Source organism: Muscardinus avellanarius, assembly GCF_963383645.1.
Source record: "Muscardinus avellanarius genome assembly, chromosome: 19".
Classification (NCBI taxonomy): Eukaryota; Metazoa; Chordata; class Mammalia; order Rodentia; family Gliridae; genus Muscardinus; species Muscardinus avellanarius.
Window position 1 is genome coordinate 21,085,696 of NC_137805.1, and position 22,968 is coordinate 21,108,663.

General features: G+C 57.8%; 1 protein-coding gene across 3 annotated transcripts; it reads left to right on the plus strand.

Annotated features, from left to right (window-relative positions):
- Positions 1 to 9,797: 9,797 nt before the first annotated feature.
- HELZ2 (helicase with zinc finger 2) lies at positions 9,798 to 21,911 on the plus strand (the record flags this gene model as incomplete). Of its 3 annotated transcripts, none has more annotated exons than XM_080716576.1 (18): positions 9,798 to 10,813; positions 11,175 to 11,358; positions 11,425 to 11,532; positions 11,910 to 12,427; positions 12,505 to 13,146; positions 14,353 to 15,136; positions 15,269 to 15,344; positions 15,487 to 19,243; positions 19,368 to 19,513; positions 19,546 to 19,674; positions 19,776 to 19,934; positions 20,015 to 20,162; positions 20,261 to 20,377; positions 20,449 to 20,641; positions 20,759 to 21,112; positions 21,310 to 21,466; positions 21,540 to 21,707; positions 21,787 to 21,911. In XM_080716576.1, the coding sequence occupies 18 exons, from the start codon at positions 9,798 to 9,800 to the stop codon at positions 21,909 to 21,911; spliced, it is 8,781 nt and encodes a 2,926-aa protein (XP_080572702.1). The 3 variants fall into 3 exon arrangements, with proteins under 3 accessions (XP_080572702.1, XP_080572703.1, XP_080572704.1); XM_080716577.1 differs by having other exon boundaries at positions 19,368 to 19,468; positions 19,522 to 19,674; XM_080716578.1 differs by having other exon boundaries at positions 19,368 to 19,468.
- Between the last annotated feature and the right edge of the window lie 1,057 nt (positions 21,912 to 22,968).

Here is a 22,968-nt window from a genome sequence, read left to right on the forward strand (position 1 = left end):
GGGGAGGAGAGTGTGGTTAGCCTCCACCTCCACACTCCACCTGACGCCTGCAGGTCCTGCTGGCTCCTCAGGGTCACTGGGCTCCTGTGCCCGGTCCTCCTCGCTGGGGCCGGCTAGGAACCAGGAAAGAAGAGCCTCGGCTATGTGCATACACGGGTGTTCTTGGCGGCCTTCGTTTGGTTTCCTGAGAAGATAGGACTGGATTTGGTTTGCAGAGGGTGAGAGCTGTGCCTCTCTGTACTTGCCTGGAGGCATCCTGGGGAAGGGCATGGTTTGAGTTTCACTTTGTATGTTGTTTTGCAAGTATCTGCTTGGTACTTTGATTTAAAATAAAAACATTTTTCATAATTTCTGTGTCTATCTCTTATAATGAAAGTCTGTGATGGCACTGAAGTTAATTTTTTTTTTTTTTTTTTTTTTTTGGTGTTACTGAGAATGGAACCCAGGGGCATTCTACCTTTGAGCTACACCCCCCGCCTTATTTTTTTATTCTTAAGTTTGAAACAGGGTCTCACTGAGTTGCAAAGGGCCTCACTAAGTAGCTGAGGCTGTCCGCAAACTGCCATCCTCCTGTCTCAGCCTCCCAAATGCTGCAAGTTAAATTTGTACAAGCATCCTCCCTGCAGATGGAGCTAGCCTATCCTTGATTCCTCACACTTACCCATGCTTAGTCCTTTCACAGTGTGGTCTAGGACCCAGCACTCTTCCTGGCCACACCATGGACAGGCAGTGTTCGTAGCATTCATAGTAGCACCAGGTACCGAGTGTACAGAGGGCTTTTGTAGGCCTGACGTGGTCCTGGCTGTTTCAGCCCATGTCTGCTGCTGCTTCAGACTCCACAGACTGAGCAGCTTATGAGCCACAGGGAGGTGCTGCGCACAGTTCTGGAGGCTGGAGTCCAAGGTTGAGGCAGATGCTGTGTCTGATGAGGGTCCCAAGGATGCGTGCAGGGGAAGAGTCCAGCTAGAACAGTAGGGCCCCATCTTGACCTGAGGCTGGAGTCCAGTTGCCTCCCTCCACCAAAGGGCCAGGAGTATCCAGGGCCCTGAGCCCTTAAGCCATCTTCTTCCTACCTGGAAGGTTCCAGAACCTTCTCCAGCACTGCCACCCTCTGGCACTGTGGTCTCCAAGGTGCTACAGACATCCCACACATCCTGGGGAGTGGGGAAGAGAGGGAGAGGCCACTCCAGAGTTTGTTACTTTCCACGAGGCAGCATAATGTGCTTTGAAAGTTGGCACAGTCTCCTTGGGGTGTAGCCAACACCCATTCTGAAGACCCTTCACTCTAATAAAGAGCTAGCAAGCAGCCAACATGGTGCATGCCTACAATTCCACCACTCAGGAGCCTGAGGTAGAGAATCTAAGTTCTAGGCTACCCCTACCCAGATTCTGTCTCTAAATAAAAAGGAGGCTGGGCCTGTAGATAGCTCAGTGGTAGAACATTTGTGTGCAAGGCCCAGGGTTCAGTCCCCAGCACTGCAAAATAAAGTAAAAATCTAACAAATGGCCCTTGCCTTTTCTGTTTCTGTTAGTTCACCTCCTGACTCCAGCCACCTTCTCCCTCCCCGAACATCTGTGCTCTTGGATTTAATGGGTCCAAGACCAGATTCTTGCTTTATTTTGCCCCTAAACCTGCTCCTTCCCATGCCTCCCTGTCTCCAGCCTCCTGTCTGCAGCCTCTTCTCCGAGATGAGCCCATGCCTCTCAGGCTGAGATGACCACCGCTCCAGCTCTAGCCTCATATTCCCCCTGCCCATGCCACACGGTGGCTGGCACTGCCAGGGCCCTGTGTCAGCAGCCCCTTGTCCACAGTCCCTGCGGTATCTTCTGTTGGGGGCAATGCAGGATGCAGAATGTAAGTCCATGAGCTCAGAAGAGCAGCCTCCTGGCTCCAGTACTGGCCACTCCAAGGCCAAGGACACAAGAGTGGAGAGTGGGGGTGAGGAGCAGCTGCCCACCCTGAGCCCTCGGTGCTGCAGAGGGCAGTGCTGCGCAGAGGACGCCACCTATGTTAGTTCCCTGTCGGGTCGGACCACCGTTGCTTTGTCCTTCGCCTGGGGAAGCACGTCTTGGTTGTGCCGGGTTTTGCTTGCTGTAAATAGAGCTGCTCTGAGCAGCCCTGTGCAGGCTTTTTTGCAGACATGGTTTTTTGATTGTTTGTTTTGTTTTGGTATTAGGGATGGAACTCAGGGGCATTCTACCTCCGAGCTATGCCTCCAGCCCTATTTTTTATTCTATTTATTTTATTTATTTTTGTGGTACTGGGGATGGAACCCAGGGACTTTCTACCTCTGGGCTATACTCCCAAACCTATTTTTATATTTTATTAGAAACGGTCTCACTAAGTTGCTGAGAGCCTCACTAAGTAGCTGAGCTGGCTTTGAACCTGTGTGATCCTCCCGTCTCAGCCTCCCAAACACTGGGATTACAAGTGTGTGCCACCATGCCTGGCTTTTATTCTATTTTTTTTTTTTTTTTTGTACTGGGGATGGAACCCAGGGGCAGTCTATCTCCAAGCTACACCCCGAGTCCTATTTTTTATTTTTATTTTGAAATGGGCTCCTTAGGTTAATGAGTCTCACTACTTGCTAATGCTGTTCTTGAACCTGTGATCCTTTTTTCTCAGTCTCCCAAGTCTTGAGATTATAGGTATAATCTTAGTTTACACCGGCTGAGATCCTCTTTCAAAATAAAGAGTAGGAGCTGGGTATGGTGGCGCACGCTTGTAATCCCAGTGGTTGAGAGGCTGAGACAGGAGGATCGCACAGGTTCAAAGCCAACCTCAGCTACTGAGTGAGGCTCTCAGCAACTTAGTGAGACCCTGTTTCCAAATAAAGTATAAAATAGGTCTGGGAGTGTAGCCCGGAGGGAGAAAAGCCCCTGGGTTCCACCCTCAGTACCACACACACACACATACAACAAAGTAGGGCTGGGGGTGTAGCTCAAAGGTAGAATGCCCCCAGGTTCAATCCCTAATACCACAAAATAAATAAAAGAAATAAAGATTAAGATGGTGCTTTGTATATTCTAAAGTTAACTATGCACACCAATGGTTGATACAGCTACTTGCTTGGGTTTCAAACATGTGCAAGCACATTTTAAAGTGTCGAGAAGCCCATTCAGAGATAGTGGCTGTGTCACGCTTGTCATCTCTGTCCTCTCCGGTTCAAGGCCAGCCTCCACTACTTAGCCTTCTGCGGCTTAGTGAGATCCTGTTTTAAAAGAAAGAATAAAAAAGCCGTTGCATTCTTGTAATCCCAGTGCTTGGGAGGCAGAGACAGGAGGATTGCACAGGTTCGAAGCTTCCTCAGGTATTTAGTGAGGCTCTCAGCAACTTAGTGAGACCTTATTTCCAAATAAATATAAAATAGGTCTGGTAGTATAGCCCGGAGGTAGAAAAGCCCCTGGGTTCCACCCCCAGTACCACCAAAAAAAAAAAAAAAAAAAAAAAAAAATGCCAGGCGTGGTTGTGCATTCTTGTAATCCCAGCATTTGGGAGCTGAGACAGGAGGATCGTGGTTCATGGACTGCCCCAGCTACTTAGTGAGGCCCTTTGTAACTCGGTGAGACCCTGTTTCAAAATAAAGAATAAAAAATAGGGCCAGAGCCGGGCGTGGTGGCGCACGCTTGTAATCCCCGCGCTTGGGAGGCAGAGACAGGAGGATCGTGCAGGTTCGAAGCCAGCCGCACGCGCTGGCGTAGGAGACCCTGTTTCTAAATAAAAAATATAATAAAATGGGTCTGGGAGTGTAGCCCGGAGGTAGAAGGGCTTCCAGGAACCCCAGTACCACCAAAAAAAAAAAAAAAAATAGGGCTAGGGGTGCCCCTGGGTTCCATTCCTAGTGCCACCAAATAAAAACAAAAGAATAAAAATTAGGGCTGGGGGTGTAGCTCAGAGGTAGAATGCTCCTGGGTTCCATCCCCAGTACCGCAAAAATAAATGAAGGGCTAGGGATATAGCTCAGAGGTAGAATGCCTTTGGGTTTAGTCCCAGGTACCCCCCCCCCAAAAAAAAAAGGAAGAAAAGAAAAGAAACCTTAAAAACATTCATTTTTAACTTTTTAATTTTTGCAGTACTGGGGATTGAACCCAGGGACATTCTACCTCCAAGCTACACCAGCCCTATTTTTTTTTTTACTTTGAAACAGAGTCTCAATAACTTGTGGAGGGCCTCACTGAGCTGCCATGAACCAGAGAGCCTCCTGTCTCAGCTTCCCAAATTCTGGGATTACAAATGTGTACCCCCACGCCCGACTGAAAAGCAATTTTTGGGTGGATTTTCTCTTTCATTTGGCAGTGTTCCTTCTTAGTCCTATTTATCTTGTGGGATTTCCCCCCTAAATTCTGGTATTATATTCCATCGTTTCTGGTTGGTAGATACTTGGCACATTCTTTTTTGCTTCCACTTATTGAATGTGTGTGGTACTGGGCATCACACTTGGGCAATCCGCCACTGGGCTTCTGTCAGCATTTTTGATTTTGAGACGGTCTCAAATTGCTGAGGCTAGTACTGAACTTGTAAGTCCCTGCCTCAGCTTTCCAAGGAGCAGGGAGTATAGGCTCATGCCACCATTCCGTGTGTGTGCGTGAGTGTGTGTGTGTGTGTGTGTGTGTGTGTGTGTGTGTGTGCGTGAGTGTGTGTGTGTGTGTGTGTGTGTGTGTGTGTGTGTGTGTGTATCTGGGGCTTGAGCCTAGTGTCATTCTACCTTCAGCTTTTGTTGTTGTTGTGGTGCTGGGGATAGAACCCAGAGGCTTTCTACCTTTGTACTACACTCCCAGACCTGTTTTCTATTTTATTTGGAATCAGGGTCTCACTAAGTTGCTGAGAGCCTCACTAAGTAGCTGAGGCTGGCTTCGAAACCTGCTAGGTCCTCCTGTCTCAGCCTCCCAAGCGTGGGGATTCCAAGTGTGCACCACCATGCCTGGCCTACCTTCAGCTTTTTAAGTTTATTTTGTTTTTGTGGTACTGGGGATGAAACCCAGGGGCTTTCTACCTCTGGGCTATACCCCCAACCCTACTTTATTTATTTATTTTTTTTTTTGGAAACAGGGTCTCACTAAAGTTGCTGAAAGCCTTACTAAATTGCTGAGGCTGGCTGCCAATCCTGTCACAGCCTCCCAATTACTGGGATTACAAGTATCCATTACCACGCCCAGCTCTATTTTATTTTACCTTATTTATTTATCTTTTGTGTATGGTACTGGGGACTGAACCCAGGAGCATTCTACCTCTGAGCTACACCCTCAGCCCCATTTTTTATTGTTTACGTGTGTGTGTGTGTGTGTGTGTGGTACTGGGGGATGGAACCCAAGGGCTTTCTATCTCCGGGCTATACCCCAGCCTTATCTTACAATCTATTTAATTTATTTTGGAAATAGGGTCTCACTAAGTAGCTGAGGCTGGCTTTGAACCTGTGTGATCCTCCTGTCTCAGTCTCCCAAGGGCTGGGATTACAACCATATGCCACCATGTTTGTTGTTTACTTTAAAAAAGCATCTTATTGTTTACTTTGAAAAAGGATCTGCCGGGCGTGGTGGCGCACTCTTGTAATCCCCGCGCTTGGGAGGCAGAGACAGGAGGATCGTGCTGGTTCAGAGCCAGCCTCGCTAGCTTAAGAGACCGTTTCCAAATAAAAATATAAAAATAGGTCTGGGAGTGTGGCCCGGACGTAGAAGGGCTTCCAAGAACCCCAGTACCACCAAAAAAAGAAAAGAAAAGAAAAAGGGTCTAAGTCAGCTGGGCGTGGTAACGCATGCTTGTAATCCCAGCATTCAGGAGGCTGAGACCAGAGGATAGCAGTTCTGTTTGTTGACAGCTTCAGGTACTTACTGAGGCTCTCTGTAACTTAGTGAGACCCTGTTTCAAAATAAAGAATAAAAGCCGGGCGTGGTGGCGCAGGCTTGTCATCCCCGCGCTTGGGAGGCAGAGACAGGAGGATCGTGCAGGTTCGAAGCCAGCTGCGCGTGCTGGTTTAGGAGACTCTGTTTCCAAATAAAAATGTAAAAATAGGTCTGGGAATGTAGCCCGGAGGTAGAAGGGCTTCCAGGAACCCCAGTACCACCAAAAATAAATAAATAAATAAATAAATAAATAAATAAATAAATAAATAAATAAATAGGCAAAGGGTGTAGCTCAGAGGTAGAATGCTACCCAGACCTGCAAAAAAAAAAAAAAACACAGGGTCTAAGTTGTAGAGGACCTTACTATGCTGAGGCTCACTTTGAACCTGTAATCCTTCTGCCTTATCCTCCCAAGAACTGGGATTAGGATTACAGGCATTTGCTACCACGCCCAGCTATTCATTTTTTTTTTTTTTTAATTTTGAAACAGGCTTTCACTAAATTGCTGAGATTGGCCTCAAACCTGTTATCTTCCTGTCTGAGCCTCCCAAGTACTGGGATTAAGGGCATGTACCAACATGCCTTACTCCCTGCAGTTGTGTGTGTGTGTGTGTGTGTGTGTGTGTGTGTGTGTGTGTGTTTGATACTGGGGATTGAACACAGGAGCATTATACCTCTGAGCTACACACCAACCTTATTTTATTCTTACTTTGAGACAGGATCTTTTTCTGGTCCTGCAGGTAGAACCCAGAGGCTTTCTACTTCCGGGCTATACTCCCAGACCAATTTTCTATTTTATTTGGAAACAGGGTCTCACTAAGTTGCTGAGAGCCTCACTAAGTAGCTGAGGCTGGTTTCGACCCTATATTTTCCTCCTGTCAGCCTCCCAAGTACTGGGATTACAAGCATACGCCACCACGCCCGGCAAGACAGGGTCTTAACTAGGTTGATAAGGTTCTTAGTACTAATGAGGCTATCCTCAAACCAGAGATCCCCCTGCTCAGCCTCTGAAGTACTGATTATGGGTGTGGTGTTTTTAATAGTGCTCTATTGAGTCCCTCAAGCACATCTCCAAGTTTTCTTACAAATTTCTTAGCCAGGAGTGGTGGCATATGCCTGTAATCCCAATACAGGAAGATGCAGGTTCAATGACAACCTCAGCAACATAACAAGATTCTCAGCAACCAACAAGACCCTGTTTCAAAACAAAAGGGCTAGGCCGGGCGTGGTGGCGTACACTTGTAATCCCTGCGCTTGGGAGGCTGAGACAGGAGGATCACACGGTTTGAAGACAGCCTCAGCTACTTAGTGAGGCTTTCAGAAACTTAGCGGAAACCCTGTTTCTAAATAAAATATAAAATAGCTCTGGGAGTATAGCCCGGAGGTAGAAAGCCTCTGGGTTCCACCCCTAGTACCACCAAAAAGAAACAAAAAACAAACAAACAAACAAACAAACAAAACAAAAGGGCTGGGGTGTAGCTCAGAGGTAGAATGCCCCTGGCTGGATTCCATCCTTAGTTTCTTTCTCCATCATCCCCCCCCCCATCTTGCTGTCCTGTTTATGGGGCTCTTCCTCCTGCTTTTACCGGTGTTGATAGTAGGAGGCTTCCGGTTGCCCACTCAGCTCCACCTACGCAGGAGGTTGTCCTGCTGCGTGTCTGGCGAGAGGCAGCCCTGGAGACAGACGTGTGATTTCTTGGGGGACAATAATAGTGCAGTTGCTGTATAATAAGTCACCTGAAACTTGGCATGTACAATGGGGATGAACCTTCACAACCTGGGGGTTGGGAGGGGCGTGGGTGGGGTCCAGCTCACAGTCAGGCTCTTGGCTGGGGCTCAGCTGCAGTGGGAAGTTGGCAGAGCCTCGGTTCCTCCTGCCAGGGCGGAGTGGTCCTTAATCCCCCCCACACACCGTGCCAGCCGCCCCAGAGCACAAAGCAGCATGCCACTGGCCATCTCCAACGCCTGCTGGCTGGTCACTTGTTTGGGCTCTTTGCAAGGGCCAGGCCAGGTGTCCTGGCTCAGTGGGGTGTCAACTGTGGCTCAGTTTTTGGGGTGACTGTGGAGCCTGGGCTGATGCTGGGCGGTACCTCTCAGCGAGGTCAGGAGTTCAGGCGCAGCCCAGGAAGACTGCAGGGCACTCCTGGCTCTTTTCCACCGTTTGGGTGAAAGTTTTCCCTATCCCCCAACCTCCAGCACAGTCTGAATGTCTCCATTCATCTTAAGGGTTCAGATGCATCAGCAGAGCCTCCAGTTAGAGGGCTGGTGCCTTTTTGGAAAAGGGCCCCTTCCCAGGGCACAGCCCTCTGCCCTGGTCATCCAGCACTGCTCCTAGGGGGCCGGAGCGGCAGCCAGATCAGCACGGCCGGCCCCAGGCGCTGCAGAGAAGGGACCCCTAGATCCCTAGATAGGCAGGGTACTTTAGTCATCCGCCCAGGGTTCCATCACCACCCCGACCCTGCTCCTGCTCCCGGTACCACCGAGGGTGACTGTGTTCACGTGGGGCCGGGAACAGCTAGTTGGAATCTCCAGCCAGGCTGACCCCTGAGGACCCGGGAGTCTTGGAGTCTTCTCACCCGCGGGCGGTCAGGGAGCGGCTTGCTACCAAGGTGGGAGGGGAGCTGTCACTTGAGGGCGGTGCCGGGGGCGGGGCGGGGGTCAGTGAGGTAATTTCCGCGATTGGGCGTCAGAGGTTTGAGTCGCCCCAGGGGCAGAATCGAAAGTGATCGCAGCTCAGAGATCACTTTCGGTTCTACTCCGTAGGTAACTCAAACCTGGGGCGGGGGCCTGGGGGCTGGAGGTTGGAGGGCCCAGCTGGGGAGAGGACGGGCTTCTATTCTCTGCTGGTCCAGGAAGTGTGGGGACCCCCGTCCCTGCACACAGACAGGTGGGCTGGCTGCTGGAGGATCCCCTGACAGCCCAGACCCTCCCCCGCCTCTCCCCACAGCAGCGCAGCCTGCCTTCCGTGTGTGAGTGTGTGTGTGTGTGTGTGTGTGTGTGTGTGTGTGTGTTGTTAGTTACTGGGGATGGAACCCAGGGGGCTTTACTACTGAGCTACATCCCCAGCCCCTTTTGTTTATTTTGAAACAGGGTCTTACTAAATTGCCCACGCTGTCTCGAACTCAGTGATCTTCCTGCCTCAGCCTTCCCGGTACTGGATTGAAGGCCTGTGTCACTGGGCCCAGCTTCCGCCCTCCAGCACTGGAGCTGGGGGCCCAGCAGCTCTGGAGGACTCAGAAGTTTCTACTTGGATGCAGGTCGGTTCTCTGACCCTGGTGGCCACCCTGGTCCTTGCCTTTTAGAACATCATCTTTGTGATCCCCCAAAGTTTCCCTTGAAACCTGGCCAGCAGTGTCTACAGCGAGTTGTTCTCTCCCCCTTCCCAGCCTGGGTGCCTCCAACTAAAACCCTAACCCTGGGTGTCCTCTCTCCTGGCATCAGGAGGTAGGTCTGCTGCCAACTGTCATACCTGGGCAGGGCTGAGCCTCCACGAGGCTGTCCTCCCCACTTGGGCTCCCCTAGCCAAGACTCAGGTCTGCCATCCTAGGAGCTGACCATCAGTTCACAGAGAAGTGGTGCTCTGTCTTTAGAAGAGCTAGAGACCTAGCCTGTGACAGCCGTGGGTGCCCAAAACTCCAGACCTGGCTGGGCCCAGAGGTACCACCCAGTGGGAGGACTCCAGGGTTCTCCTGCCTCACGTAGACTCCTTCTGGGCAGGGCTGGCTACTCTTCAGATGGGGAGGGGCATGGTGGGGTCCAGGTCAGAGGGCCCTGGTTCCCAGATGGGTCAAGACCACTGCCCAATCGATATCTCTCGCCCTGGGTACTAAGTTGGGAAGGATTCTCTGGTCTTTCCCTCCCTCTTGCCCCCAGCTTGACCTGTGCCTCCATCTCAGTGGTCCAGCTGAGCTCAGGAGTCTCAGACACCACCTCGAAGAGCCTGGCCAGCGTCAGAGATGGCATCTCCGGGCAGCAGCCTACCATCCACCAGCCCCCTGGCCGCCAAGGGGCCATCTCTGGCCTGGCTCTGCAACCAACTGGATCTCTGTCTGGGCTGCTCCCGATGTGCCCGGCGCCTCAACGAGAGCACCTTCGTCCTGCAGGAGGTGGAGCACAGCTGCCTCCGTGAGATCTTGCTGGCCCGGAGCAAGCGAGCTGCCAAGAGTAGGGTCTGGCGCAAAGTGGGTCGCAGGCCCAGCTTCCCGAGGCCTTCGTGCTATAAAGTCTGCCGCTACTATAGCCCCGGGCAGGGCTGCCGGCGCCACCACAACCGGTGCACCTTTGCCCAAAGCCCCGAGGAGGCGCTGGTCTGGACCTTTGAGCGCAAGCAGGGCCTCTCTCGCCTGTGGCTGAAAGCTGCTGTGCAGGGCGCCCAGGGCCAGGGCCAGCCGGATGATGCGGTCGCTGCCATCCAGGCAGAGTTTGGGGGCCATTTCCAGCTGCTCTGTGCCCACTGCTTCAGACGCCGCCCCCCGTGCCTCAGACCCGTGGATGCCCGGGAGCGCTGCCCTGAGCATGGACACTGCCCCTCACTCCTGACCCATGTCAGCATCGAGGGCCGCAGGCGGCAGTTCCTGGAGGTGCGGCCCCGGCCCTGCGGCCGCCAGCAGCTAGACTACTGCAAGTTCGTGGGGCGTGGGCTGCCTTGCCGCCACGGGTCATCCCGCTGCCAGTACGCACACAGTGCCGTGGAGATGGCCGTGTGGGAGGCTGAGTGGCTGGGCAGGCTCCAACGAGAAGACCTGCTCACCAAGCCCGCCTCGGAGGAGGCCCAGCGCCCAGCTCCCCGAAGGCAGACCCCCAGGGTACAGCTGTACTGCCATGCCTGCCTGGTCACCTGCTGCTCACTGGAAGCCTTCGAGAACCACTGCTCCTCCCTGGAGCACGCGCAGATGCTGGCCTTCGATCAGGCTGTGCCCTGGGAGCACCGCAGTCCGCCGGTGGGGCTCTCTACCTTCGAGCTGTGCCCAAGGTGAGATTGTTGAGGGAGGGAGCAGGTGAGGATAACCCTAGTCAGCCAGGACCAGGACACAGGCAGGTCACACCACCTGGGCCCCTGCAGCCTGCTGTGTCCTCTCCTGTGGAGCTGGCACCACACTGGCCTCTGAGGACCTGGGCAAGAAGGATCCCCTGTTTGGAACAGCAGGCCAGGCCCGGCCCCGGGGGGGTGGGCATGGAGAGTGCTGGAGTCCCGAATGCCCTCGCCTGGAACCCATGCCCATTCCTGCAGGCAGGGCCAGGCCTGCAGTGGTGGGTGGGAACTAGGCCGGAAGGCTTGTGGCCCACCCTGCAGGTGCCCCACTGTGTGGCCCAGCTGCGCCCCTACCCTTCAGGCCCGACCTCTGCGAGTACGGCGACACCTGCACGAGGGCACATTCCACGCAGGAGCTGCAGGAGTGGGTCCAGCGGGCACAGGCCCTGGAGCTGCGTAAGCAGGAAGCCATGCAGGATGGGCTGGTGCCCTACCGGGTGCGGCTGCTGGCCGAGTACCAGCGCAGCAGCAGCGAGGTCCTGGTGGTGAGTAGGGGCTGTGCCAGGGGTGGGGGGCCTGGGGCTGCCCTGCTGAAGCCAGGCTTCTTGCAGCTGGCCGAGGCCGTCCCTGGGGTGACTGTCACCTGCTGCCAGCCCCTGGTGTATCGGGCCCAGGAGAAGAAGACCCAGCACAACTGGACATTTGCTGTAGACTCTGAGGTGAGGGCTTAGTCCTGGGGTGAGACCAGCACTAGGCAGATGCCAAGAGTGGGGGTCTGGAGCTGATGCCATGGCTCTGCCTGTGTTGGGCAACCTAGAGCAAGTCCCCTAGCATCCTGCTCATAGCCCCCACCCTGGTGGGCCACTTTATGGAGGGAGTGCATTAAGAGAAGGAAGAAATTCTCCAGTGTCGAGCTCCCTGGAGAAAAATTGAGGCTTGGAACCATGTGTCCCTGAGGGCCCGAGGCCGCCCATCTTGCCCACTTTAACTTCACGCCTCAGCCCTGAGACCCTGGGCTGCCACTCAGGCGGGCGGGAGGGCTCCAAGCATCCTCCAGGGTCTGGGGGTCCATCTCACACTTAGCTTCCTCCCCCAGGACCCATTACTACATGTGGCCCTTCTCAAGCTGGAGCCTGGAGCCAGCTTCTCACTGGTGGCCCCTGGCCTCCCGCCTGGCCGGCTCTATGCCCAGGGGGAGCGCTTCCGTGTGCCGGATTCCCCAGCCAAATTCCGGGTAGGGGTGCATGTGCAGACTGCTTCCTTTGGCACCTTTGAGCAGTGGGTGGTCTTCGACTTTGGCCGCCGGCCGGTTCTACTTCAAAAGCTGAGGCTGCAGCTGGGCCAAGCACGCTGCCCAGGGTACGACGGGAGGCAGGCATCTGATCAGGCCAAGGAGCTGGACCCCTGGCACACTGGCAACCGCTGCGTGGTGCCCTGCGTGGAGCGGACGGTGGAGCAGGCAGCCCTAATGGCCAAGTACAAGGCCCCCGCCCTGGCCTTGGAGTTCAGCCGCAGCGGCCTGGCCTCGGGCCCCATCTCCCGCACCAACTATCGGCAGAGGATGCACCAGTTCCTCTACGAGGAGGAAGCGGCTCAGCAGCGGCTGGTGGCCAGGTGGGCCAGGGCAGCAGCAGCGGGGTGGCTGGCAGGAGGGATGTGGACCAGTGAGCTGACCTCAGCACTTCCACCAGGCTCTCCATACAGCTCCAGGTGTCCCTGAAGACATCTCTCGAGACACCCACGGTCGGCCTGCTTTTCGCACCACCCAGAGCCCTCTACGCCGAGGTCCCTATGCCGTCCTCTCTCATGCCAGACACAGACCAGGGCTTCCTGCTGGGGCGCGCAGTCAGGACAGCCCTCGTGGCCTCTGTGCCGGCACCTGACAACACTGTGTTTGAGGTGCTTGTGGAGAGGCGGGCCAGCTCCGAGCAGGCACTGTGGCTGCTCCTGCCAGCTCACTGCTGCGCAGCCCTGAGGCTCCACCCTGAGGACAGCCCCGTCTTGGAAGTGCAGTTCCAGATCGACCCGATGACCTTCCGGTTCTGGCACCAGGCAGTGGACGCGCTGCCTGAGGAGCGCCTGGTGGTCCCTGAGCTGCCCATGTGCACCCTGCCCCTGCCCCGGCCCATCCCGCCCTTACTGCGCGGCAACCGCAAGCAGAAGACGGCCATGGGGCTCATCGCGGGCAGCAGCCCCGGGGGCATGAAGCCTATCCCGCCGCTGCTTATCTACGGTCCTTTTGGTACCGGCAAGACCTACACACTGGCCATGGCCTCTCTGGAGGTTGTCCAGCAGCCCTGCACCAGGGTGCTCATCTGCACACACACCAACAGGTAACACACCGACGGGCCTGCCTGCCGGGGTCCAACACTGACGCTGCAGGGAACTCTCCCATGAGGGCTCGGGGTGCCTCCCCGGAGGCCCTGGGCCAAGAGGGCCTATGGGTATGGCTTGGCACACCTGCGTTTCCTAGGTCAAGGCTCTTGATTTTGTTTTTACAGAAACAAAACAGATTTCTCAACCAAGAAGTTCCCCTTTGGTCAGTGTGGCTTTCTTTTTCTTTTCTTTTTTCTTTCTTTTATTTTTTCCAGTACTGGGGATGGAACCTAGGGGCATTCTACCTCTGAGCTATACCCCAGCCCTATTTTCTATTCTTTTTTTTTTGGTGGTACTGGGGCTCCTGGAAACCCTTCTGCCTCGGGTTACACTCCCAGACCTATTTTTTATACTTTTTTATTTGGAAACAGGGTCTCGTAAGCCAGCGTGGCTGGCTCCGAACCTGCGCGATCCTCCTGTCTCCGCCTCCCAAGCGCGGGGATTGCAAGCGTGCGCCACCATGCCCAGCTCTATTCTTTATTTTGAAACAGGGTCTCACTGAGTTGCAAGCACATCACTAAGTAGCCGAGGCTGTCCGCGAACTGCGATCCTCCTGTCTCAGCCTCCCGAATGCTGGGATGACCGCGTGCCCACCGCGCCCGGCCAGTGCGGCTTTCTTAGTTCCCTTAAGTCATACACTTTGCGGCCCAGCGTCCTCCTTGGCCCGGGGTCTGTGGGGAACATGCCCGGGCAGGGGCTGTGTATCCCAGGCCGGTTTTTTCTAGGCCACTGTGGGGATCCTTGGGGCCAGGGGAAGGTCTCTGCTGTGTGCCAATAGCCATCCCCTGGCCTCTTACCCCTTGAGTGCTACTTCTGAAATCTGGGGTGCCAGTTCTCGCTGCCCACTACTGATGGTGCTCAGGAGCTATGCTCAGGGTTGGTGCCAGCCTCAGGCCGTCCTGGGCTGCGCCAGGCTGTGACTTCTCTCTCCGCCTCTCTTCCTTCTCTAAGCCCTTCCTGGCCACCCAGGAGCCAACACTCCTGTGCAGGCCTCTCTCCTAGGCTCTGAGTCTTCACTGTGTCCCTGCCCTTTGAGGTCCTGGCAGGAGCCCAACCTGTCTACCTCACAGGCCTCCTGTCCAGGCAGGGCTGGCACACTGCGCATCCCAGCAGGCAGTGCTGCGGTGGCTGGTCAGCAGCTCACGTGCCTTGTCTCTCCCTAGTGCCGCTGACATCTACATCCGGGAGTACTTTCACGGCTACGTCAGCAGTGGCCACCCCGAGGCCACTCCTCTCCGGGTGATGTATACTGACCGACCGCCCAACCAGACCGACTCTATCACACTGCGCTACTGCTGCCTGACGGAGGATGGCCGGGCCTTCCGCCAGCCCACTGGGATGGAGCTGGCGATGCACCGCCTAGTAGTCACCACCACCTCCCAGGCCCGCGAGCTCCACGTGCCAGCCAGCTTCTTCTCCCACATCCTCATCGATGAGGCCGCTCAGATGCTGGAATGCGAGGCCCTCACCCCGCTGGCCTATGCCTCTCCCCGCACCCGAGTGGTGCTGGCAGGGGACCACATGCAGGTCACGCCCAGGCTCTTCAGTGTGGCCAGGACCCAGGCTGCTAGGCACACACTGCTGTACCGCCTCTTCCTGTACTACCAGCAGGCAGAGCACGAGATTGCTCAGCAGAGCCGACTTATTTTTCATGAGAACTACCGCTCCACCGCTGCCATCATCAGCTTTGTCTCCCGCCACTTCTATGTGGCCAAGGGCAACCCCATCCAGGCCAGTGGCAAGGTGCCACGCCACCCCCAGCACTACCCGCTCAGGTTCTGCCACGTGGCGGGATGTCCCGAGCGGGACCTGTCTGGGACATCCTGGCTCAACGTGGCTGAGGTTGCCCAGGTGGTGGAGACTGTGCAGGAGGTCTTCAACACCTGGCCCCCTTGCTGGGGCAGCCAGGAGCAACAGCAGATCTGTGCCGTCGCCCATGGTGCCCAGGTGAGCCTGGCGTGGCCCCTCGGCCTGCTTCCCTGCCATGCAGCCTCCCGGGCTGAGCCGCGAGCCACGATCACTGCCCACTCACGGGCTGGCGGGGCGGCAGACTCACACCCCAGCCTGTGTTGTTCCCAGGTTGGCGCACTAAGGCAGGAGCTGAGGAGAAGGAACCTGGGCCAGGTGTCTGTGGGCAGCTTTGAGATCCTGCCAGGTAGGATTGTGCGCCATGGCCAGGGTGTGAGCTGGGGGTGGCAGTCTCTGACCCACTCCTCAGTCTTGCGCTGCGGGGGTGGGCGGGGGCAGAGGTGTGTCCACTGCCCTGCCTGGTTGCCTGATCCGCTTGTCCTCGGCAGGGCGGGAGTTCCGGGTGGTGGTGCTGAGCACGGTCCACAACCGCCACAGCCTCCTCAGTCCTGGGGCGCCAACCTCGGAGTTCTTCACTGACGCCCGTGTGCTGAACACTGTCATGACCCGAGCCCAGTCCCAGCTGGTGGCCGTGGGCGACGCCGTGGCCCTCTGCTCCTTCGGAGACTGCAGCAAGCTCTGGAAGAGCTTCATCCGGGAGTGTGTGGAGCACCGCAGTGTCTGCCCGGAAGGCCTGTCGCTGGAGCAGATTGAGCAGGCTGTGGCCCAGAGGCAGCGCTGGGCCCCTGCGGCCCTCGGGGCAGAGGGTGCTGGGGTAGCTGCAGCTGGAGCTGCTGTCCTGGGGGTGGCAGAACACTCGGGTGTGGCCAGGGTCTCACCAGGGCCCAGGGCCCAGGAGAGGGAGGTCATGGTGAAGGCAGAGGCAGGGAAGGCCGCTCCTGGGGGCTCAGGGGCCAGGGAGGAAGTCACGAGGCAGACAGAGATGGCATCAGCAAGGCCCAGAGAGAGGGGAGACGTGGGCCCTGGGGACCCAGTGATGGGCACACCCGCCCAAAGGGGCGAGACGTCTGAGGATCCCAAGGACTCCGAGTCTGACTTCTGGGCCTTCGACGGGGAGCTCAACGCTGAAGACGCCATCCTGCAGGAGCTCCTGGATGAGAGCCGGCAGGTGATGGTGACCGTTGGGGAGGACGGGCTGTTAGATACCGTGGCCAGGCCAGCATCTCCACAGCAGGCACAGCATTACATGAACCTGTCCTCAGTCATGCTGTGGCAGCTGCTGCACTCGGAGCCTGAGCAATACCATCGCTGCATGTTGGTAAAGGAGACCTTTGAGCGAGCGTTGGCTGTCCCGCTGGGCCAAGTGACCTCTGGTCCCATCCAGGTCAGAGGCCGCCGTAACTGTGGGATGGCCTTCACGGGGGACGAGGTGCTGGTGCAGGTCCTGGGCCAGGCAGCTGGCGACAGAGGTGCCTCAGGGAGGCTGCAAGGCCGCGTCGTTGGTGTGCTGGAGAGGAGGAAACGAGAGCTGGCCTTCGTGTGCCGCATGGACGAATATGACCCCCGCATCATGATCCCCATCGATGGCACCGTGACCAAGATTTTTGTGGCTGACCTGAAGGACCCGCTGCAGATTCCCATCCACCGTCTCCTCCATGGTCGGCTGCAGCGCGTGGGGCACCAGAGGCTCCCAGCGGAGGCCCGGCGCACCCAGCTCTTCTGGGTCCGCATCGTCCTGTGGCGGGAGCGTTTCTACTACCCGCTGGGCATCGTCTTGGAGGTGCTGCCTGAGGCCAGCACCTGGGAGAATGGCCTCCGTGTCCTGGACTTGGAGCATGCCCTGAGGACGCCCTTGTCAGATCCAGCCTCCGTCTCCGAGGCACTACAGAAGTACCACACAGAGTTTGGCGCAGCCGCAGGCTGCCGAGAGGACTGCCGTGGCTTCCTGACCTTCACCGTGGACCCCCAGGGTTCCTGCAATCTCGACGATGCCCTCAGTGTCCGGGACTTGGGCCTGGAGTATGAAGTGGCAGTGCATATCACCGATGTGGCCAGCTTTGTGCCCAGGGGTGGCGCGCTGGATGAGGAGGCCTGCCTCCAGGGCACCGCATTCTATGCCCCCGACAGGGAGCCAGTTTCCATGTTGCCAGCCAGCTTCTGCCAGGATGTGCTCAGCCTCCTGCCAGGCCAGGACCGCCTTGCCATTTCCCTGTTTCTTACCCTGGAGAAAGGCAGTAGCCGGCTCAAGAGCCTGCGCTTCGCGCCCTCTGTGGTCTGCTCTGACTGCCAACTCTCCTATGAGGAGGCTGAGGAGCTGATCAGGGAATACCCCGGTGCCGGCCTGGAGCTGCCGGCCTGCCTGGACTCCGTGGAGGCCTGCGTGGTGGCCGCCTGCTACTTCTCTTGGGTGCTGCGCCGAAACCGCCTGCAGGGCGCCTGCTACTATGAGCGGCCCGACGAGGACAGTGAGCTGGGCTTCCGCACAGCCCACATCATGGTCCAGGAATATATGGTCCAGTTTAACAGCCTGGCGGCCCAGCTCCTGGTGGGCAGTGAGCGCACGAGGACGGTCACGCCGCTGAGGTGGCAACCCACACCCAGCAGACAACAGCTAGAAGCCGTGCGGGAGAGGCACGGGGCAGTGGTTCCCCTGTCCCTGCACCTCAGCCACCACCTGCGTGGCTGCAGCAACCCCGGCACGCAGATGTGCGTCCTGGCCTCCCTCTGGGAGCAAGTCCAGCTCGCTGCCCGCGCCCAGGACTACAGCCGTATGGTGGACCTCATTACCGTGGATGACCTGCATCCCTCGCTGGCTCCTGCAGGCCTAGACTTCCGGAAGGCCCTGGGCTGCTCGGTTTTTGGCCGCTCCAGACAGGGCGAGCAGCAGCTGGCCAGCCACTACTTGCTGCAGGTAGACTGGTACACATGGGCCACTTCGCCCATCCGCAGGTACCTGGACGTGGTGTTGCAGCGGCTGCTGCTGCTGGCTCTGGGCCATGGGGGCTGCGAGTACTCCGCTGGTGACATCGACAGGCTTTGCCAGGACTTCAGCCGCCAGCACGCCCGGGCCCAGAGCTACCAGCGGCGGGCATGCCGCCTGCACCTGGCCATCCAGCTCCAGGCCCAGCCCCAAGGCAAGCTGGGCTTTGCAGTGGACGTGATGCCTGGCACCCGCTACTTCAAGCTGCTCTTTCCTACCAACAAAGAGACTCTACCGGACTTCTTCCCTGTCCACTACCGCTCCCTACAGCTGGCTGAACATCCTCAGGACCTGGAGAGCCGACCAGGGCTGCGGCTGGTGTGGCGGCGGCGCACGTACTCTGTGCAACAGTCCCGGCAGCCCTCCCCGCGGCCTGGCGCCCTGCTGAGCCCACACGCCCGGCTTGTGGATGCGGCCCTGTGGAGGCAGCTGCTGACGCTGGTGGAGGAGCAGCGCTGGCCAGAGGCGGCCAGCCTTGTCCAGGAGCAGGGTGAGAAGCAGGACCCCTGGCTGGAGCCAGTGCAAGTGTCCTGGAGCTGCTGTGGCCACTTTCTGGAGGTGGTGCAGGAGCTGGGCAGTGGGGACATGCTTCAGGTGCAGCTTAGTGCCAGCATGCATGGGGGCTTCCTGGCACCCACCCTGCAGCTGTGGACCGTGGTGCCTGGCCTCAGCCTCTGCCTGGAGCACATGGAACGGCCAGGCGAGTGCTTTTCAGGCTACGCTTACCAGGCCTCGCAGGACCGATACCGTGACAGCGAGGAGTACTCCTGTGTGTGGGAGCCACTTTGCGCCCTGGACTCGGCCACCAATGCGGTGGCCGACAACAACCCTGTCGTGCTGCAGCACGTGAACATCTCCTGGGCGGCAGGACAGATGCCGCGGGGGCAGCTGCAGGGCAGCTTCTACCTGGACACCACCTTCCTCTGGGAGAGCTGCCTTGACATTGATTTTGGCTGCTGCTACCTCTGTATTCGGCTGGAGGGGCTCCCAGTGCCCCCTGCCCGCCTACCATCTTGGCCCAGCAGCCTTGAGCCCCTCCTGAGAATTGACCCTCACAAGTATACATGGGTGGCCCATGGGCTGACGGGGACCCAGGACCATGAAGGCCAGGAGGACCAGAAGGGAGGCAGGGCAGACTGGCAGGATACCCCTTGCCGGGTACACTTCTTCATCCACCAGATGCCCATGGAGAAGGTTCCAGAAGAGGTGCTGAGGCCTGGCAACCTGTTTACTGTGGAGGTGCTGCCCAAGCTGCTCCCTGACCTGTGAGTGGCTTCCCCAGTCTGAGGCCAGGGAGACCGGGGCGAGGTCATTGAGCCCTCTCCTGGGTGGGTGATATGGGGGACTGCCCTGGGAGAGTCCTGCTGAGTTCCTGTTTCTCTCTTCCAGCCGCAAAGAGGAAGCGGTTCGAGGGCTGAAGGCAGCATCCCCGCTAGTCCTCAGCATCGCCCTGGGCCAGCCCCGCCCCCAGCCGCATCCCCGGTGCAGGGGTAGGTCTTCTCCCCATCCCTCTGGCCCCTCCCTGCCCTGCGCAGGTGCTTAGGGCAGCCTGCTCTCTCCCCCTCAGTGAATAGCAGCAGGTTCCTGGAGCGAGAGGCCTATGACCTCCCTGGAAGTCACAAGCTGAATCCCAGCCAGAACTGGGCCATCAGGAAGGCACTGAAAGAGCCATTCACTGTCATCCAGGGCCCACCAGGTGGGGCCTCCAGGCAGGGAGGGCTGCGATTGCCCTGGGCAGGTGGGCCACGGGCTCTGTGGGGCCACATGGGCTTGATTCAGCCCACTCTCTGGCTGCAGGTACAGGGAAGACGGTCGTGGGCCTCCACATCATATTCTGGTTCCACAAAGCAAACCAGGAGCAGGTGCCCACCCGCAGCAGCTCTGAGGAGGAGGAGCGGGGGGGCCCGTGTGTCCTGTACTGTGGCCCCTCCAACAAGTCCGTGGACGTCATGGCGGGTACGTGGGGCAGCTGGCAGGACTCCAGGGCATGCCTGGCACCAAGGGAGGCATAGCACCTCACGTCACCCTGCCCCTAGGACTGCTCCTGAGGAGGAAAGAGGAGTTGAAGCCCCTGCGTGTGTACGGCGAGCAGGTGGAGGCGACTGAGTTCCCCCTGCCGAATGTGGGCAGCAGGGGCCTGACCAGCAAGAATCCTCGGGAGGGAAGGCCGAGCGAGGCCCTCAGGTGCCACCTGCCTGCCTGTCTGTGTTGGGTGGAGGCCAGGGCTGAGCTGTCCTGAGAGCCCCGTGTTGGCTGGGAGTTCACTGAGGCTCTGCCCCCAGGTGCATCGCCCTGCACCACCGGATCCGACGGCCCCCCAACCCATTCGCACGAGAGGTCAGAAACTTTGATACCCGGATACAGAAAGGAGAAATCTTCAAAAGGGAGGACCTCACCTTGTGAGTACGAGGGCTGGGTGTGGAGCCACCTGTCGGGGGAGCACCCAGCGATAGACGGTGTCCGTGCGCAGGTACAGGAGTGTCCTGAGGAAGGCTCGGATGTTTGAGCTGGACCGGCACTCGGTCATCCTGTGCACGTGCTCCTGTGCAGCATCGGGCAGCCTCCAGGAGCTGAAAGTCCGGCAGATCCTCATAGACGAAGCAGCCATGGCCACCGAGCCCGAAGCCCTCATCCCCCTGGTGTGCTTCTCAAAGGCTGAGAAGGTGAGGGACGGGGCGGGAGGCAGTGGCTGCACCTGGGAGGAGCGTTGCAGGGTCAGGGTTGAGCAGCGGCCAGGCACCTGAGTCTGGGGCTCAAGGCCTGTATGCCTGTGCCTCCAGGTGGTCCTGCTCGGGGACCACAAGCAGCTGCGGCCTGTGATCAAGAACAAGCAGCTGCAGGACCTGGGGATGGATCGGTCTCTCTTCGAGCGCTATCACAGGGAGGCCTTCATGCTGGACATCCAGTACCGCATGCATGAGGGCATCTGCTCCTTCCCCTCCACGGAGTTCTACGGGGGGAAGCTAAAGACCTGGCAGAACCTGAGGCGTACTCCCAGCGTTCTGGGCCATGCTGGCAAGGAGAGCTGCCCTGTCATCTTCGGCCACATCCAGGGCCGCGAGCAGAGCCTGCTGGTGTCTACGGAGGAAGGGCATGAGAACTCCAAAGCCAACCTGGAGGAGGTAGCAGAGGTGGTGAGTGCCAGAGACCCTGCCTGCTGCCCCGCGGGTTGGGGTGGGAGGGCTTCAAGGAGGAGGAGGAGGAAGAGATTTCCTGGAGAAGGAGAATTCGGGGAGAGTTTCCTGGAGGGGGTTAAGGGAGCAAGCGAGGCTCCCACCCCAGGCACAGGAGGCCCCAGGGCCCTGCTCCACCTGCCCTCTCATCCCCTCAGGTCCGGATCACCAAGCAGCTGACCCTGGACCAGACAGTGGAGCCCAAAGATATCGCCATCCTCACACCCTACAATGCACAGGTCGCTGAGGTCAGCAGGAGCCTTCGGCAGGTGGGCATCACTGGAGTGACCGTGTCTTCTATCACCAAGAGCCAAGGTGAGCCACAGGGGCCGCTGCGGGCCGCGGCGGGGCACATGCAGGGGCAGCCGTCAGCTCACTTCTCACCCAGGGAGCGAGTGGCGCTACGTGCTGGTGAGCACTGTCCGCACGTGCCCGGCCAGCGACGTGGACCAGCGGCCGACCAGGAGCTGGCTCAAAAAGTACCTGGGCTTCATCGTGGACCCCCACCAAGTGAACGTGGCCATCACCCGGGCGCAGGAGGGGCTCTGCTTGATTGGTGAGGGTGTGGAGGGCTTGGGGGAGGCTGCTCCCCATGGGCTTGGGGTGGGCTGGGATCGACCCAACTGTCCCCACAGGAGACCACATCCTGCTGCGCAGCTGCCCTCTCTGGAGTCGACTCCTGGACTTCTGTGAAGCCAGGCAGAGCCTTGTGCCTGCCCGCCAGGTGCGGGTCCGGAGGAGGTCAGCAGTGTCTTCCTGAAGAGCCCCTACCCGCCCAGCCCGCATCAGGCTGCCAAGGCCGTGGTGGCCATCATCTCTGCTGCCTGCCTGAGCAGGCCCGGTGGTGACCACCCTGTTGCTCTCTGAACTGGGGAGGAGGAAGAAGCCCTTCCAGGGGAGCCCATTGGATCTGGTGTCACTGGGAGGTCTCGGGGAGAAAGGGGCTCCAAGGCTGTGTTCTGACGAGGGACCCCCTGTGGCTGTCGGGGTGCCGCGCAGGGCATTTGCTTTGTTTTCTGTTGTAAATAAACTCAAGCCAGGGTCTTCTACTGGGAACACACTTAGGGCAAGGACCTCCCTTGAGGAGAGAACCTTTCCTGGCCCCACTGCACAATGTCCTGCAGGAGCCAGGTGCCGGGGCAGGAGGGCAGTCAAGCCAGATGCCCACATGGCCTTGGCTGGCCTCCTGTGGAGACCCAGCTGTGAAGTACTGCTGTGGGCAGGGGGTCAGGAGCCAGGGGCTCCTAGACCTGCTGGGCTTGTGTTTCCACCCCCAAGCCAGACCTGCCCAGGTCCAGGGCCCTAGGGCCAAGCTGTCTGGGGCATCTCTCTCTGCAGGGCTGGGGAGGGGGATGCAGCCCACATCCACCTGCCTCCTGGGGGCAGCGCTCTCCTTGGCCCAGCCCCCTTTCCTGAGTCTCTGTACACCAGCAGGTAGTCCTCCTATGGCCTCACCTGCAAAGCCCTATGGAGGAGGGGTACCTGTCTGATTTGATGTTTTTTTACAAATTAACCTTCCACAGTCCAATTTTTTATCTTTTCTCAGGTTCTGCATTATATGATTAAATATTAATTTTATTATAAAGAGCACTCTGAAAGCTTCTCACTTCTAAGTGTTTTGATGTCTGGTTGGGGGCAAAAGCGCTGGCTTTCACCTTGCTGAAGAGGCATCTCTGGGTGCTGTCAAGGGCCCACAGGACCACGCTGTGGGAAGCGTGGACCTGGAGATGAGCGGGGGTGGGCAGCACTGAACTGTGGCTGAGGCAGTACCGTTGGAGGGTCCTCTGTGCCAGGACACAGGAAGACAGGTGGGGACC